Here is a 14401-nt window from a genome sequence, read left to right as displayed (position 1 = left end):
CCATTGCTTCAGGCTTTGGTTTCCTCAAGCCTCCCAGACACATCATCCGGGCTTTGTGATTTCATTTGATTCTTTAATACATACCTTTTCCCATCTTAGTGACTCCCTGTGTCTTGCCTTCTCTATGTATAAAGGCTACTTCTGGGTGCTCCTGCCCTTCTAGAATGGAAGAAGTTGGCACTGAGCACCCTGAGGTGTTTACTCACTGAAGAGCCTGGGCTGGTATTCAACGTGGAGGTTGGTGGCCCTGCCTGTGGTGGGGGGTTGGAGCTTTGTGATCCTTAAGGTCCCTTCCAACCCAACCACGCTGTGCTTCTATGATTCTTTTTGCTCTGAATTCAAAACACAGTTGTCCAGATGCATCTATAGTCGACATAACAGAGAATTAATTTTGTCACCAACCTATTTCTTCCCGTTTGATGGAATTTCATTTCAGAAACGCAGGATTTATAGCTTCCTTTCCCTCAGTGCACATTATCACTGATATAACTGACAGGTTCCGTTGTTAAAAGCAGTACATGAGTTTTCTCCAACAAAGAGCTCTCGTCTTTCTGACATTTATTACAACTTTATTACTTCCATCCCCTCCTCAGTGAAGCTCTTTCACTCATTGTGGGAGTGTCTGAAGTACAGATTTTTCATTACCTGCGACTTATCATTCATTTTGGGCCAGAAGTGATTTCCTTTTGACTAGCTGTCAAACAACGGCATAAAAGTACTTGAAGTCAATTAAGCTAAGAAAGCTCATTTGAGATGGGAGGGGAAGGTTAATGTTACACGCAAGTTTATTAGGCTTTCAACTACACACAGCAGGATCTGGTCCTCTGTCCACAAACGCATCAAATCTTTCTGTTTGGAATTCTTACTTTTAATAGTCCAAACCTTTTACACTGTCAGGCTTTATAAGGATCTGGCACTTTGAGAAACCTCAGTAACAATTTTGGCCATATCTCTTATAACCATTTGTCTGACTGGCTTTTAGTAAAACCCACCTGATGAATTAAGACACCGTTTTAGTACAGCTCAATTTTCTTTGACTCTTCTCTTGTCTTCCCACAATACATTTATTTTTCCCCTTCAAATGGTCTCCTTTATTAAAGTTAAAACCTTTGGTGTCAGCATCATACCATCAATTGGTTTTTTTCCCCCTTAATCTGTGTTTCCAATCTATACCTGCACGAAGGGCAAGCTGTACTTCAGAATCTTACATAGAAACAATGCTCCATGAATACTGCAAATCATAAGGGTTTCTTGTTAGAAATAGGAAGCGCCTTGAATTCACACCATAAAACTGCCTCTGGGATTTCAGCACGTTCTCCTGCAAACTTCACAGGCATCAATCAGGGAGATTACTGTCGCCTTGCTCTCAACCCAGAGGAAAAACAACACTTTACAAACTCAATTAGAGCTCCTGAAATTAAAGTAAAATGGTACAGCAACAACAGCCTTGAATTTGGAAGAGTGGAATGTTAACAGGAGTGTGATCTAGCCCTGAAACAACCCCTAAGCCACAGAAGAAATAATTCACGTGGGAGGGGGATGCTGGCTGGAGTGTGCCAACCCAGGCAGTGAATGGGGAGCTGTGTCTTCCTCTCAGACCCCATGTCTCTGGACACACCAGCATGGCACAGTCACTTCATCCCTGTACAGGTGGGCAGGCCCACGTCTGGGTCTCTGCTCTGAAGGCTGCTCAATGGAAGCAAATTAAACACTGGCTGGAGGCAGGCCTGGGACTCAACTATCCACAGCATCCCTCTGCCTTCTTTCTGGCCCAATTAATACTTAATGATTCTCTACAAAGCGAAACGGCTTTAATAGGATGGACAGAGAGAGATTTCCTTCCTGCCTCATTAGGCAGCTCTCCAGGGAGATGGGAGCTGCAGGTCGAAGCTCTCTGAGGCAGGGAAGGAAATGAAATCCAAATCCTCACATCCTGCACAGCCACTGGGCTGAGGCCGGGCCAGAGCCATGAGCCCAAGGACACAGACTGCACATCACCCACCATTACACCTGCAGGCACATCAGCACCTGCACAGCACCATGCTCCTTGTTTCCAGACTGATATTAATGGAGCGTGATTTGAGATAACTACAGCAGTATTCTGAGCAGGGATGTTCACCTGAAGGAGCCATTAGATATCTATGACATTAATTCAGGCTTAATGGCTTTCTGCCCGGGGAAATCTTTGATTTTAATAACGCATAGATCACATCATTCATATCTGGAAAACAGATTTTCTGTGCACAGTGCTTTCCTGGGCTTCGTTTTGTTTCTGTCAGTAACTGCTGCCACATCTTAAATGAGACATCACGTTTCTGTATGTGTAACAACAGCCAACAATCTTTTTGGCTCGCAAGTAAACCACAAATGTTCTTGCTGAAGAATAAATGAGCAGTCATTACCCATTGTGGTGCAAACTTGGGGCTTCAGCACATTTGCATTTACTCCATTTAAACAAAGAGAGGTTGGGCCAACAAGTGCACACAGAGCAGAAACCAGGTTTCTCTTCACACATGCACTTGAGTGTTTTCCCAAGGCAAACATCAAGCAAAGCAGCGTATTGTACTGTGTGTTGAAGTACATCGAGAGTCAGTGTAACCAAAGGGTTAAAGCAAGCTGAGCTGTGACAGTGCTAATTTGTGCACAGCTGCCCAACTCAGCTTATTTATTTCAGACTGTTGGAGTTATGAGTGTTCTACTGCTGCATGGGAAAAGCTTTCAAATTAAGTTCTTACAGAACAGGGTGTGTTATTTACAACCAAGAATTGGTCACTTGGAGACTTTCTTCCTCTCCATCAATTAATTAAAATCAGGGAACTGTTTCAAGAGACCGACATCATTCAAAGTTATTCTATAAGACGTAAGCATAAAACAGCACACAAATTGCTTACAAATGTCTCCTTATGAGCAGGACTTGGAAGGGTTAATGCAGACTTGACACCTGTGATATCCATAGAAGTACCCAAGGCAGGCACCCACCTAACAGCTCCATTTCCATCTTTGAAATGAACGCTGCTGGGCTGCATTCAGCTGGCACCTCCAAGCACCAGCACACAGTGCTGCAGCTCTGCTAGCACAGACACACCAGTATGAAGCCCGACTCCACTGGTTTGTTGGGTTACGTGGCCTCCATTCAGTTCACCAACATCCTGCATGTTTCCTGTTCATACAATGGCTTGGATTGGAAGGGACCCCAAGGATCATGAAGCTCCAACTGCCCCACCACATGCAGGGCCACCAACCTCCACATTGATACCAGCTCAGGCTGCCCAGGGCCCCATCCAACCTGGCCTTGAACAGCTCCAGGGATGGACGGGGCATCCACAGCCTCTCTGGGCAGCTGTGCCAGCACCTCACCACTCTCAGAGTACAGAGCTTCCTGCTGTCATCCAACCTAAATCTTCCCTCCTTCAACTCAAAACCATTTCCTCATCCTGCTGTTATCTGCCCTTTCAAAGTGTTGCAGTCTCTCGCCCTAAGAAACACACACACCCCTGCTGAACGTTTCTATTCCAGTTGTTCCTTCTTTTTAAGATGAATCTTTTTAAATTAATGATTATTTTTCAGCAATATCACAGAATCTCAAGGGTTTTTCTTCCCCGTTAGCTGCTCTGACAGTGCTTTCCTTCCTGCAGTCATTAGCCTCCCACAACAGCCAATTAATCCTGGCTGTGTTCTTTCTGTTGATTGGCTCTGATTTGAAAGAATGCTGTTGGCATCTGAATTCAAAATGTGATTTCTTACCACAAAACTGTAATATCACTTCTTCCTTTGCCATGCTTTTTGTCAGCGTGGAGAGACAGCACAGACACACAGAAACAAAATACCCCAATCTGGTCTCACTACTCTGCACTTACCAAAATAACACTGCTAGTAAAGGAAAGGCCCTCAAATGTCTTTGTATATTAGGAAAGATAATTTAAACCTTCATTTTTCACTGCTTTATGGACCTTTTTTCGTGAACCTATTGTCACCCTTCTTCTAACCCAGAAACTGTCAGTTACAAGAGCACGGCACACAGTGATAGAAATCAATGAAGAGTTCTTCCCCAAGCAAATCCAGTCTTTATTCGACTGTGCAAGAGTGACTGCTGCATCCTTTATTACATTTCATTGATGCTTTCATTAAAAATGAAGCTTAGTTACATAAAAGTAAGCAAACATTAACTATATTGCATCACCTGTGAGCAACTCCACTTCTCCCTCACCTACTGCTTTAATTGCTGTAGTACAGTAGCACAGTATTCTGGACCAAACTGACAAAATCAGCCATTACTGTGAGGGGTTCATAATGTTATAGATCATACAGTGTGAGTGACAGCTTCGCAAAGCCTCCCTTATACATATATATTCCATTATACAATATACTCCTCCATCTATACTGCCCGGATAATCAATGGGTTGTGCTCTAAGTGTCTCAGTGCTTTTGTTCCTAAGGGATCCAAGTCTATGGGTCTGCTGATAACTGCTCTGAGCAAGCGAGAAAGGAGAAAATGCCTCCTCTTGAAGGCTTTGAAGGAAAAAAAAATGTTTATGCTTAGTGCATTCCAGAAGCATTAAAAAACCCACCATATATCTATTGTGGTGATTATATGTCAGACTTCATGAACTTTCTGAAAAAGGAGTTTCAATGGGGAAACTATTAGAGCATCATTAGGTAGGCTTGACCATCAGGTAACAATATGAGAAATGGAGGTGGTGTTACACTCCACAGTGTTACATGGGTTAACTTGAAAAATAACATCAGGAAACCAATATTACTGCTATTATCTGAGGTGATATTTCTCAGAGATGTATTTTGCAGTGATAGTTGCTACGATATCAAAGGAAATCAGGTTTGTGCTCTACACAGATCCATGCACACAGCCTGGGGTGCTTTGGGGGAGAGAGGGGGAGCTCTGAGCAGGATAGAAATGTCATGGGAATAAAACAGTGTGGGCAGGAGAGATCAACTGCCATGTTATTGTGGAAGGAAATTAAGGATAAACCAATTAATTTAAGAACCTCTTGCTGAAACAGCTCTGCTATTTCTTTTCCAGCTGAACATGCAACGGTTCCCTGAATTCCCCACAACAAGTGCCCTCCTACCACAGCCAGGCACCAGAACTGCAAGACAACCTGCCCTTCCTCCCCATCCCCTCTGCTTTCTAAGCTTTGGAGATGGACATGATGAAAATCATTTTGCTCTGCTTTGGCAATGGATACAAGTATAACTCCTCCAAACCCTCCGTTTTTATAACACAAATAAATTCCTTTTGCAGCAGCTTAGAGAAATCCATTAGCTAAATAACTCCACTGCTTCTGTCTTACGAGCCATAAGGCACGTTCTTACTAAAGGACCTATAAATTATTACATGAAATGCAATCACAGAACACAGAGTTTACGGTACTGATTTGCAATCAGAGAAACAGGGCTATCCATCCTTCCATGAGACAACCCAAACAATAATGGTAAAGTGAGGCAGTGAGGCCATGGTGCTGCTCAGAGCTGTAGTGCCCCATCCCTGGAGGTGCCACAAGATGTGGATGGACTCTGGGCAGCCTGAGCTGGGGGCAGCCAGCCCATGGCAGGGCTGGGGCTGAGGGCTGGGAGGTCCCTTCCAACCCAGGCACTGGGAGCTGTGAGTGCTGGTGGGATGCAGGAATGGAAACACACATTGCATGTCCTGGAAATGACTTCTCATTTACTGATCACCATAAGGCTGAATGTTTGCTTTGATAATTGGCCTTTGCACAACAAAAGGCATTAAGTCAGCCTTTGTCTAAGTCAGTCACAGTGAATTATTTATGAGACCTATTTTCATGTGATTAATCTCCGAGGGTCTAAAAACAAAACTTCTGGAGATGCAGTTCTGCTCTTCACTAATTGCTGCTGCTCTTCACTAATAGTTGAGGCAGTGAGAGTCACAGAGTGCCATTTCCCTTCACAATGTGCCCACCCCATTGCTGGGTTGGGGTCGGATGGCACAGCACTCCTCCAGGAGCCAGAGGAAGGCTTTTAGGCGATGGGGAACTCCTTGCTGTATCTATCCACAACTATGCAGCTGAGACTAGAAGTTGCCTTACCTGCATGCACACACCATGCACTGCTGTAAGGAGGAAACCCCACATCCTGACCAGCAATGCATCCCTCAGTCCTTCTGAGAAGGCTGCTGCTGTGCCCCATTCTCAGCACAACAACATGGGCAGAACTCAATTAGCTCCGCTCGTTACACGGCTTCTGCAGAGAGAGAACTTGGGATCATGCTCAGCTTTGGGCACAAACAACCCTGAGAGGATGCTGAAGGATATAAAGATCGATGTTATGCTGGAATTAGGAACTGCCAGGAAGCAGCAAAACCCAGAATGTGCCAGGTGACCTTCCCTGGTAGCACCATGCAATGAGTTGCCATCTAACATCAAGAGCTGCCATGCAAAGGACTGCTCATTGCTTGGAAGAGCTAATTAAAAGTGATGCATTAAGGCACAGCAATGTTAAGCAGCGCAGCTTTCCATAAGCAAGCTGAAAGGGCTCGGGCTGCTGCTGCCGTGCCATCTTTGTTTGAAAAATGATAGCGAGTGGCAGGACTGCTTTAAATTCAACCTTTAAACTGACTCTTAATAAGAATGCATTTCTAATGATAATTAAGCGGATTAAATAACTCAGACTACTCATTTTCTGGCTCCAAATGCTTGTTCGGAGGGCCGCAATTATAATTAAATGTAGGTGATGGTCTCTCCTGTGTGTCCATCTTTGTATACAGATGTACAAATAAAAGCACGTGCTCGTTGTCTGAATGGCACTAGCCACAGAAATGGGTTGAATTCTAAATGCATTGCTTCAATATTTCAGCATCCGTGATTTAATTTTTAAAGTTCCTCGAGCACATAAGTGCTTGTGAACCCTGTGCTGAACTCCTAGAGTTCTGGTGTTAATAGTTAATGTCCATAGCTGCACGTCTGATGCTTCACTGGGTCACCTTCCTGCTTTCTGCTCCATGATGCCCTGAGTCCTGCTGTCACCCAGCACAGCAAAGGAGCTGCCTCTGCTGGATGAGCCACATTCACTTTCCACAATGCAGACTCTGCTGAAGTGAAACCACTGCTGGTCTGCAACGAAATGAGCCAGGGTGGGATTTTAGGGGAAAAAAGGAGCCGATGCATTGTCTCCTGTTTACTGCCTGCCCTTGCCCAAGCTGCCGGGCCTCAGCACCCAAAGGCAGCAATGAGTCGGGAGCTGGCAGCAGCACATTCTGCAGCACAACTCAGAATAATTATCTCAGCTGAATTAAGTGCTGGGAATTAGCATCAACGCTGCACCACACCAGTACAGCCCTGCCTTTTTGTACCCGTTTCTCTCACTGCTTTGCACAGAAGCCATGAAGCCTTCCCTGCAGCGTTGCTGTGGTTTCTGCTCCTGTGTCACCAGCATCTCCCTGCCAGAGGAGCTGGGGCTGTGTGATTACAGGAGATTCCCCTCTGACTGCAGCCCGATGCCACCCAGCACTGCTGGGGGTGGAAGCAGCCCTGCTTTGCCACAGCACACAGCCACCAGAAGGGTGCTGGGCAGACCCACCAAAGCCAGAGCTGCGTGGCCAGAAGGTGGCCAAAGGCTGCTCAACACCAACACATTCCTGATTCAGGATGTTCCAGATGTGCCCAGCCCACTGCAAAAGGCTCTTTGTCCTCTAATGCTTTAATTACGGTTATCCTTTAATTCCATTTGCTGCACTGTGGTGCTGCCATTCAAGTGCTTTCCAATAGAGCCATTATGCAAGAAAACATGAAACAAAAAATGAATCAGCTGTTAAGCAAGAGGAGCCAGAGCAAAATGCACATCTCATGTCCTTCTGTTAACGTTGGGAATGAGGAATATTTCCTTCCCCAAAGAGCAGCCAGGCATTGCACAGCTGCACAGGGAGTGGGGGGTCACCATTACTGGGGCTGTCCCAGAGCTGTGGGGATGTGGCACTGAGGGACGTGGGCAGTGGGGATGGGGGGGTGGACATGGGGATCCGAGAGAGCTCCTCCAGCTTGAAGGATTCCATGACTGGACATACATTTGTCAGACCTCCTTGTGTTTTAATTAAGGAAAACAAGAAACAAACAAAAAAGCAGAGAAGTGTCAGAACACCACGACAGAAGCAGCAAAACAAATCAGTCTCAGCACAGCTTGTCCTCCTCTAGCTTTCTAGTGTTCCACCTTGATGCTGTTTTGGTTTTCTTCAAGATTCCTCCAGGACCCACCATGTACAATAATGAAAACCTTGTGAGTTATTTTTAAATATATCCGGCAACCAGACCACTTAAACATCCTGGCTTTAAATCAATACATGACTGATAATTAGATACCAAACCTAATTCAGCCCGAAAGACTTGGAGGTCAGGCATCAGGTACTATTTAATTAAGTAAATATAAACCATATTGATTGTGTTTTTGTATTACTCTGCTGATGATGCTGCCTTTTTATGGCTTATTTGTAGACTGCAATGAGAGAAGCAGCCCAGGAGCTGCCAGGCCATCCCACTGCTGCCATCCCACTGCTGCAAGGGGTAAAACCTGTAGTGACAGTGAGGGCTTGTGCTCATGCCTTTGGGCTGCCTCCAACCAGCACAATAAATGCTACCTAAGGTTTCAGGTTCCTTGCACGTCACTCATGTCCCATTCTGCACCCAGCCATAGGGTTCCAGCAGAGCAGCTCGCACACCAGCCCTTGGTTTTGACACTCAGTTCACCAGCCTGGGAGATGTGTGAAGGTTTTTCCACCCCTGGCACAACACCACAGAAACCACATTTCCCTATGGCAGGTTGGGCCACATTGCAGAAGTAAGAGCACAAAACAACAGCTGGCTCCAGAGCAGTTATTATTTTCTTCTTTTTAAACTTGGACAGGCAAAGAAGCCCTTTTTATGGCCCTGTGAGCCTAATGGGGTGGTACAAAGTGCTTTCCAAGAATGCTGTTTAAAAATGCTATTTTTAACCAGAGAGCAACAACTCACCTCCCGCAGCTCTCCCAAGGCACTCAGGGGCTGCTCCTGAACGTGGTGCTGGGTGCTCTGCATGGCTCCCACCATGGCTGCCTGCTGCCCCAGCACACAGCGCTGCCCACACAGATGCCTATCAGAAAGCAAAGTGCTCCTCCCGCCTGCCACAGGCTGCTCTGTGCCATCCAACCAACAGAGCTGTCACTGATTGTTTGCCTCCTGAACTCTGCCGTAGGATAAAGAACAGATTTCTCCCCAGCCTTTTCCCATTTTTCCCATCCTTTTCCCATTTTTCCCATCCTTTTCCCTCTTTCCCCCGTTCTTTTCCCATTTTTCCTTTCCTTTTCCCATTTCAAGACCTCGTAAGCCATTAATCAACTTCTAAATGACTCCTTACACATGATATGAGAGCAGCAATTGGCTGTTCCAGAAGGCTGAGATTTACCCCAGTGACTCCTGCCATGGTTGCTGCTCAGCCCACCAAAGACCCATGCAGAGCTGTGCAGTAACAGCAGGTCCTGAAGTTCGGAAGGTGAGGATCAGAATCACATTTACAGCCACAAGCTGTAATGCCTTGCATTCACTCCTCATGCTTTTGGAGTCCACCAAGCATCACATGGGGCTGTCAGAGCCAGGCTGAGCTGCATGGAACACCCACATAGGAAACGCTGTGCCCCTCCATCCTGCAGAGAGCTGCCTTCTTTCACATCAAGAAACTTCATTTTCTCCTCCCTCATCTGGATGTTAACATTCCTGCACTTCAGCTTGTTCAACTCCGTTATTATCCAAAGGGCTTCCTGTTTGGCTCGGAGGAAATTGGCTTCATTTAAAATGCCCTTTTGCAGCTCCCTTTTAGAAGTAATTTTATTAAAAAATCTGCTCGATGTCTTTGCATTTAATTGCTAATAATAGTTCCATTCAAGTACCACTTATAAACTCAGCAGGTCTTGACCCTAAGAATCATTGCTGCTTTGCAGGCTGGGATGCACACAGCAGGGATGCATGCAGCAAATGCATGCAGCAGGGATGCTCACAGTAGGGGTGCATGCAGTGGGGGTGTACAAACAAGGATGCACGCAGCAGGGGTGCACAAAGCAGGGATGCTCATAGCAGGGATGCGTGTATTAGGAGAGAAAAGAAATGGAGGGGGATGAAGGTGTGACTGTTTGCACCAAGGGCTCGGCAGGACCTGGGAGGAGGTGACTGCCCAAGGAGGCTGTGGATGCCCCATCCCTGCAGGCATTCAAGGCCAGGCTGGATGTGGCTCTGGGCAGCCTGGGCTGCTGGTTGGTGACCCTGCACACAGCAGGGGGTTGGAGCTGGATGAGCACTGTGGGCCTTTGCAACCCAGACCGGGAACCTCTCCGAGAACGGACAGCCGATCTCAGACAGCGGCGGGGAGCGACGTTCTGCAGACCCGGAGCATCCCGAGGATGGATCTCGCATTGGAAAAGCAGCGCATCTTTCCGCCCCATCCGGCCGCCCGTCCCCGCTAGGTGTCACTGCGCGACATGAAATCCGCGCTCTGTTCTCGCCCCTCTCCGTTCCGAAGCGCCCCGGCAGCGCTCGCACGAGTCGTGGATGGGATTTCGGGCATCGCCGCCCCGGGATCCGCTGTGTCCCAGGCCCAGAGCCACAACAGGAGCGGGCGGAGGAGCTGCCGACCTCACTGCCACCGTCCCGGTGCCCTCAAGATGCAGGCAGTGTTTGGCCGGTGTCCCCCATTCCCGTCAGAGTCTGTGACGGCTCCTAGAAGCCAGCCGCTGCCTAAGGGACAGATTTAGAACCCCCATTCCATTCCACTCACACACTGTTTCAATCCCTATCTCACTCTATCCCGATTCTTACCTCATCTTGTTCTCATTCCTCTTCCTTCTATCCCCATTGCATCCTCAGCTCATCCTCATTTCTAACCAATTACCAACCTCATCTCAACCCCATTCTCATCCCCATCCTATCCTGTCCACATTCCCCTCCCTAGTGCATCCTCATCCCCATCTCAATTTCCCTCTTTGGATTATCCTATCTCCACCCCATGTACACTCCCACCCCTATCCCCACCTCCATTCCCACCCCAATCCCAACCCCATCCTATAATTCCTCTCCCCACCTCCATCCCCTCCCAAAGACCCAGGCTGGGGGCTGCCTTGCAGGTAAGCTCTGGTTGCCACCCTCTCCCTCCTCTCTTTGGGGTCAACTCCAAGCCTGAAGCAGTGGAGAGGAGCCAGCCCTATCCTGACCCTACAACAAGTGCTCTGCATCACCTGAAATGTGCATCACCAAACCTCTTAGAAACTTTCTCCAACGGACACTCTGAAATACACTTCACTCCTCAAAGCTCCTCCAGTTCTGGCCTGCAAATCAGAAGGATGAGAATGAAGGCGATGATGGGAAAAGAGGTTAAACTGCACACCGTGCCTTAGCCCTGCCATTAGATCGCAATGGGGAGGTTTGGCAAGCACACACTTGTGCCTGTTCAGAGGAAGAACATTTCTTTCTATCAGTTCCTCAACACAGAACACCAAAGTCAATGATACCCCAGTGCTAAGAGGCACCACACACACAAACTGAGAGTTGCCCTCTGCAGTTTCCTAGCACTATTTACACGTTTTCTCACTACTGCCCTGTTTGGCTGTGGCAGCCCCATCTCTACCGCAGTTCTGCTGCTGCTGCTGCCTCGGGGAGCAGAGCCTGTTATTAGGAAACATTTCCAAAGGGGAGAAGGAGGGAGCTGCATTCTGCACAAAGGAGTTGTGCGGAGCTGAACTTCTCTTCCAGCATTTTCCTCTGGCTAAAACAACTGCCAGCACTCCCTCTGCTAATTAGAATTAATACTATCTTCTTCCTCCAGCAGTAAAAACAGAATGTTCTCCTCGTGTCCCATCAGATAAGGCTGCAAACCTCAGCCAGCAGGGCCGTCAGGTGCCTCAGAGGGGACCCACAGGCACCAGCACCCCCAGCTGTGGGCGGCTGTGTGAGCAGCTAAGGAATTGCCACCCAGCCATAATTTACTGCAAGGGGCCCAGGAAACACCATTTTCCTGGCCTGGCCCTCAGCTCCCTGTTAGTTCATTCCCATGGTGTAACGTGGCCATGGTCCCGGCTGGCCATGGGCAGTGCTCAGATCCACATCCCTGCTTGGAAATACCCCCAGCCATGGCTCAGCCCGAGGAGTGGAGCAGCTGTCCCCTATCACCCCATATCCCAAACATCGCTCCTGGCCCTGCCATGCTGGTCCCAGCTGTCCCAACCATATCATTGAATCATAGAATGGCTTGGCTTGGAAGAGGCCATAAAGATCACAGAACCATGGAATGCTTGGGTTGGAAGGGACCTTAAAGATCATAGAACCATAGAATGGTTGGGTTGGAAGAGATTTCACAGCCCCAGCCCTGCCGTGGGCTGGCTGCCCCCCAGCTCAGGCTGCCCAGGGCCCATCCACAGCCTGGGGCACCTCCAGGGATGGGGCACCGCAGCGCTGGGCAGTGCCACAGCATCACTGCACTCCGAATAAAAAATTCCCCCCCTAACATCGGACCTCAGCCTCCTCTCTTTTAGTTTAAAACCATTCCCACCCGCCCCATCATCTCCTGCCCGTGCAATCCCTGGACTTCTTCCCTAAAGCAAAACAACCCTCAAAACGCCGCTCCTCCAAGTCCGACCTGCGCCAGCCCGTCCCTCCCAAACCCCACCCCTTAGAAACCCACCCTCAGAACTCTCTCCTTTAAGCCCCATCCCCGGAACCCTCCGCCCCATCCGCAGGATCCCTCCTCCAGGTCCCTCTCCCTCACACGCAGCCCCCAAACCCCGACACAGAGCCCCGTTCTCCCCCCCACCCCGAGCCCCGGTGCCACCCCCCGGGCGGGGCTGGGCGGGGCGGGCGGAGCGGGCAGCGGCTCGGTGCGGGGCTCGGCGGGGCTCGGCTCGGCTCTGCGGGGCCCGGCCCGCTGCATGCGGCGGCGGCGGCGGCTGCGGGGCGGCCGGGCGGGATGAACGGCTCTGCGGGCGGCGGGACGGCGGCGGCGGGGCTGGTAGCGGGCGCCGGGAGCGCGGCGCTGGAGCTGGAGCGGGCGCTGCGCTGCTGTACGGCCGCCTCCGCGGTGACCGACGGCGGCGGCGGAGGAGCGGCGGCGGCGGACGAACGGAGCCTTTACATCATGCGGGTGGTGCAGATCGCCGTGATGTGCGTCCTGGCTCTCACCGTCGTTTTCGGCATCTTCTTCCTCGGTTGCAACCTGCTCATCAAGTCCGAGGGCATGATCAACTTTCTGGTGAAGGACCGGCGGCCGTCCAAGGAGGTGGAGGCGGTGGTGGTGGGACCGTACTGAGCTCCGCTCCCCGCGCCCCGACGACGCGGCCCCGCACGGAGCGCTCCGCCACCGTAGCGCTGCCCGCTCCCGTCCGCTCCCCGCTCCGAGCGGCACCGCGGCCCCGAGGTGCGGGGAGAGCCGCGGCGCCGAAGTAAAACGCGCTCTGATGGCAACAGGTCTGGGCTGCTCTTTTCCTTCGCGTTGAGAGCCGGGATGGTGGGCGGGAGGGAGCGGGGGAGGCGGCGGCTCCGCGAAGCGGTCGGGACCCCTCCGGCCCCGCGGATGGCGGCCCGGGACAGCGGCACCGACGCCTTTTATGAACAAAGCCGAAATCCTCGCCAACAGGTGATTTCTTACAGCCGCGTTTAAGGGGGAGATATTCAGATATTCACGCTCTGATAAATGTTTTACTCCGTCGTCCATTTCGTTCATAGGGATAGCGGAGCATCTTTCTGTGAGAGGCTGGCAGTGCTATTTGTCACATCCCCCACAGTTGCCAGCCTGAAATCAATACGGCCACATTTGCTGTAGGAGCAGCGGATGCGGCAGAAGCACTGGGGATGGGTGCGGGAGGGCTCCGGTTCCCGGCACCGCTCTGTGCCGGCCAGGTTCCTACCGGAGCCGCGAGGCTTGGGGCTGCCCCGTTGTCTCTCGGCTTATTCCGGGCTGATCAGAGCACAGATCATTACGGCCATCGACAAGAGATGCTGAGAGAAGTTTCTTCTTTGATGGTTCGATGCTGAAGGGAACAATCTCACCTAAAGGGTGGTGACGCACTGTTCACAGGTTGCCCAAGGAGGCTGTGGATGCCCCATCCCTGCAGGCATTCAAGGCCAGGCTGGATGTGGCTCTGGGCAGCCTGGGCTGCTGGTTGGTGACCCTGCACACAGCAGGGGGTTGGAGCTGGATGAGCACTGTGGGCCTTTGCAACACAGGCCATTCTATGGTTCTGTGATTCTATGAAATGTAGCACTTCCAACGAGCACTGGAGCTTAGGTCCTTTTTGGGTTGGAGAGTAGAATCGAGCTGGAGCCTGAGGCAGCTCCAGACAGAGAATAAACTTTTGGTAGCGAATGAAACCAAGCAGGATTTCGCAATGTGGTGCAGTTCCCTGAGATGAGCAGCAATC

General features: G+C 49.9%; 1 protein-coding gene across 1 annotated transcript; it reads left to right on the top strand.

Moving 5' to 3' along the window:
* Positions 1 to 12678: 12678 nt before the first annotated feature.
* Positions 12679 to 13445, top strand: RPRM (reprimo, TP53 dependent G2 arrest mediator homolog). Its single transcript, XM_015868907.3, has one exon. The coding sequence runs from the start codon at positions 12952 to 12954 to the stop codon at positions 13288 to 13290; it is 339 nt and encodes a 112-aa protein (XP_015724393.2). The 5' UTR covers positions 12679 to 12951; the 3' UTR covers positions 13291 to 13445.
* Positions 13446 to 14401: the final 956 nt, after the last annotated feature.

Source organism: Coturnix japonica, chromosome 7 (genome assembly GCF_054131305.1).
Source record: "Coturnix japonica strain WE chromosome 7, WE-NBRP24, whole genome shotgun sequence".
In the NCBI taxonomy this organism is placed as follows: Eukaryota; Metazoa; Chordata; class Aves; order Galliformes; family Phasianidae; genus Coturnix; species Coturnix japonica.
This window is presented reverse-complemented; position numbering and strand designations above follow the sequence as displayed.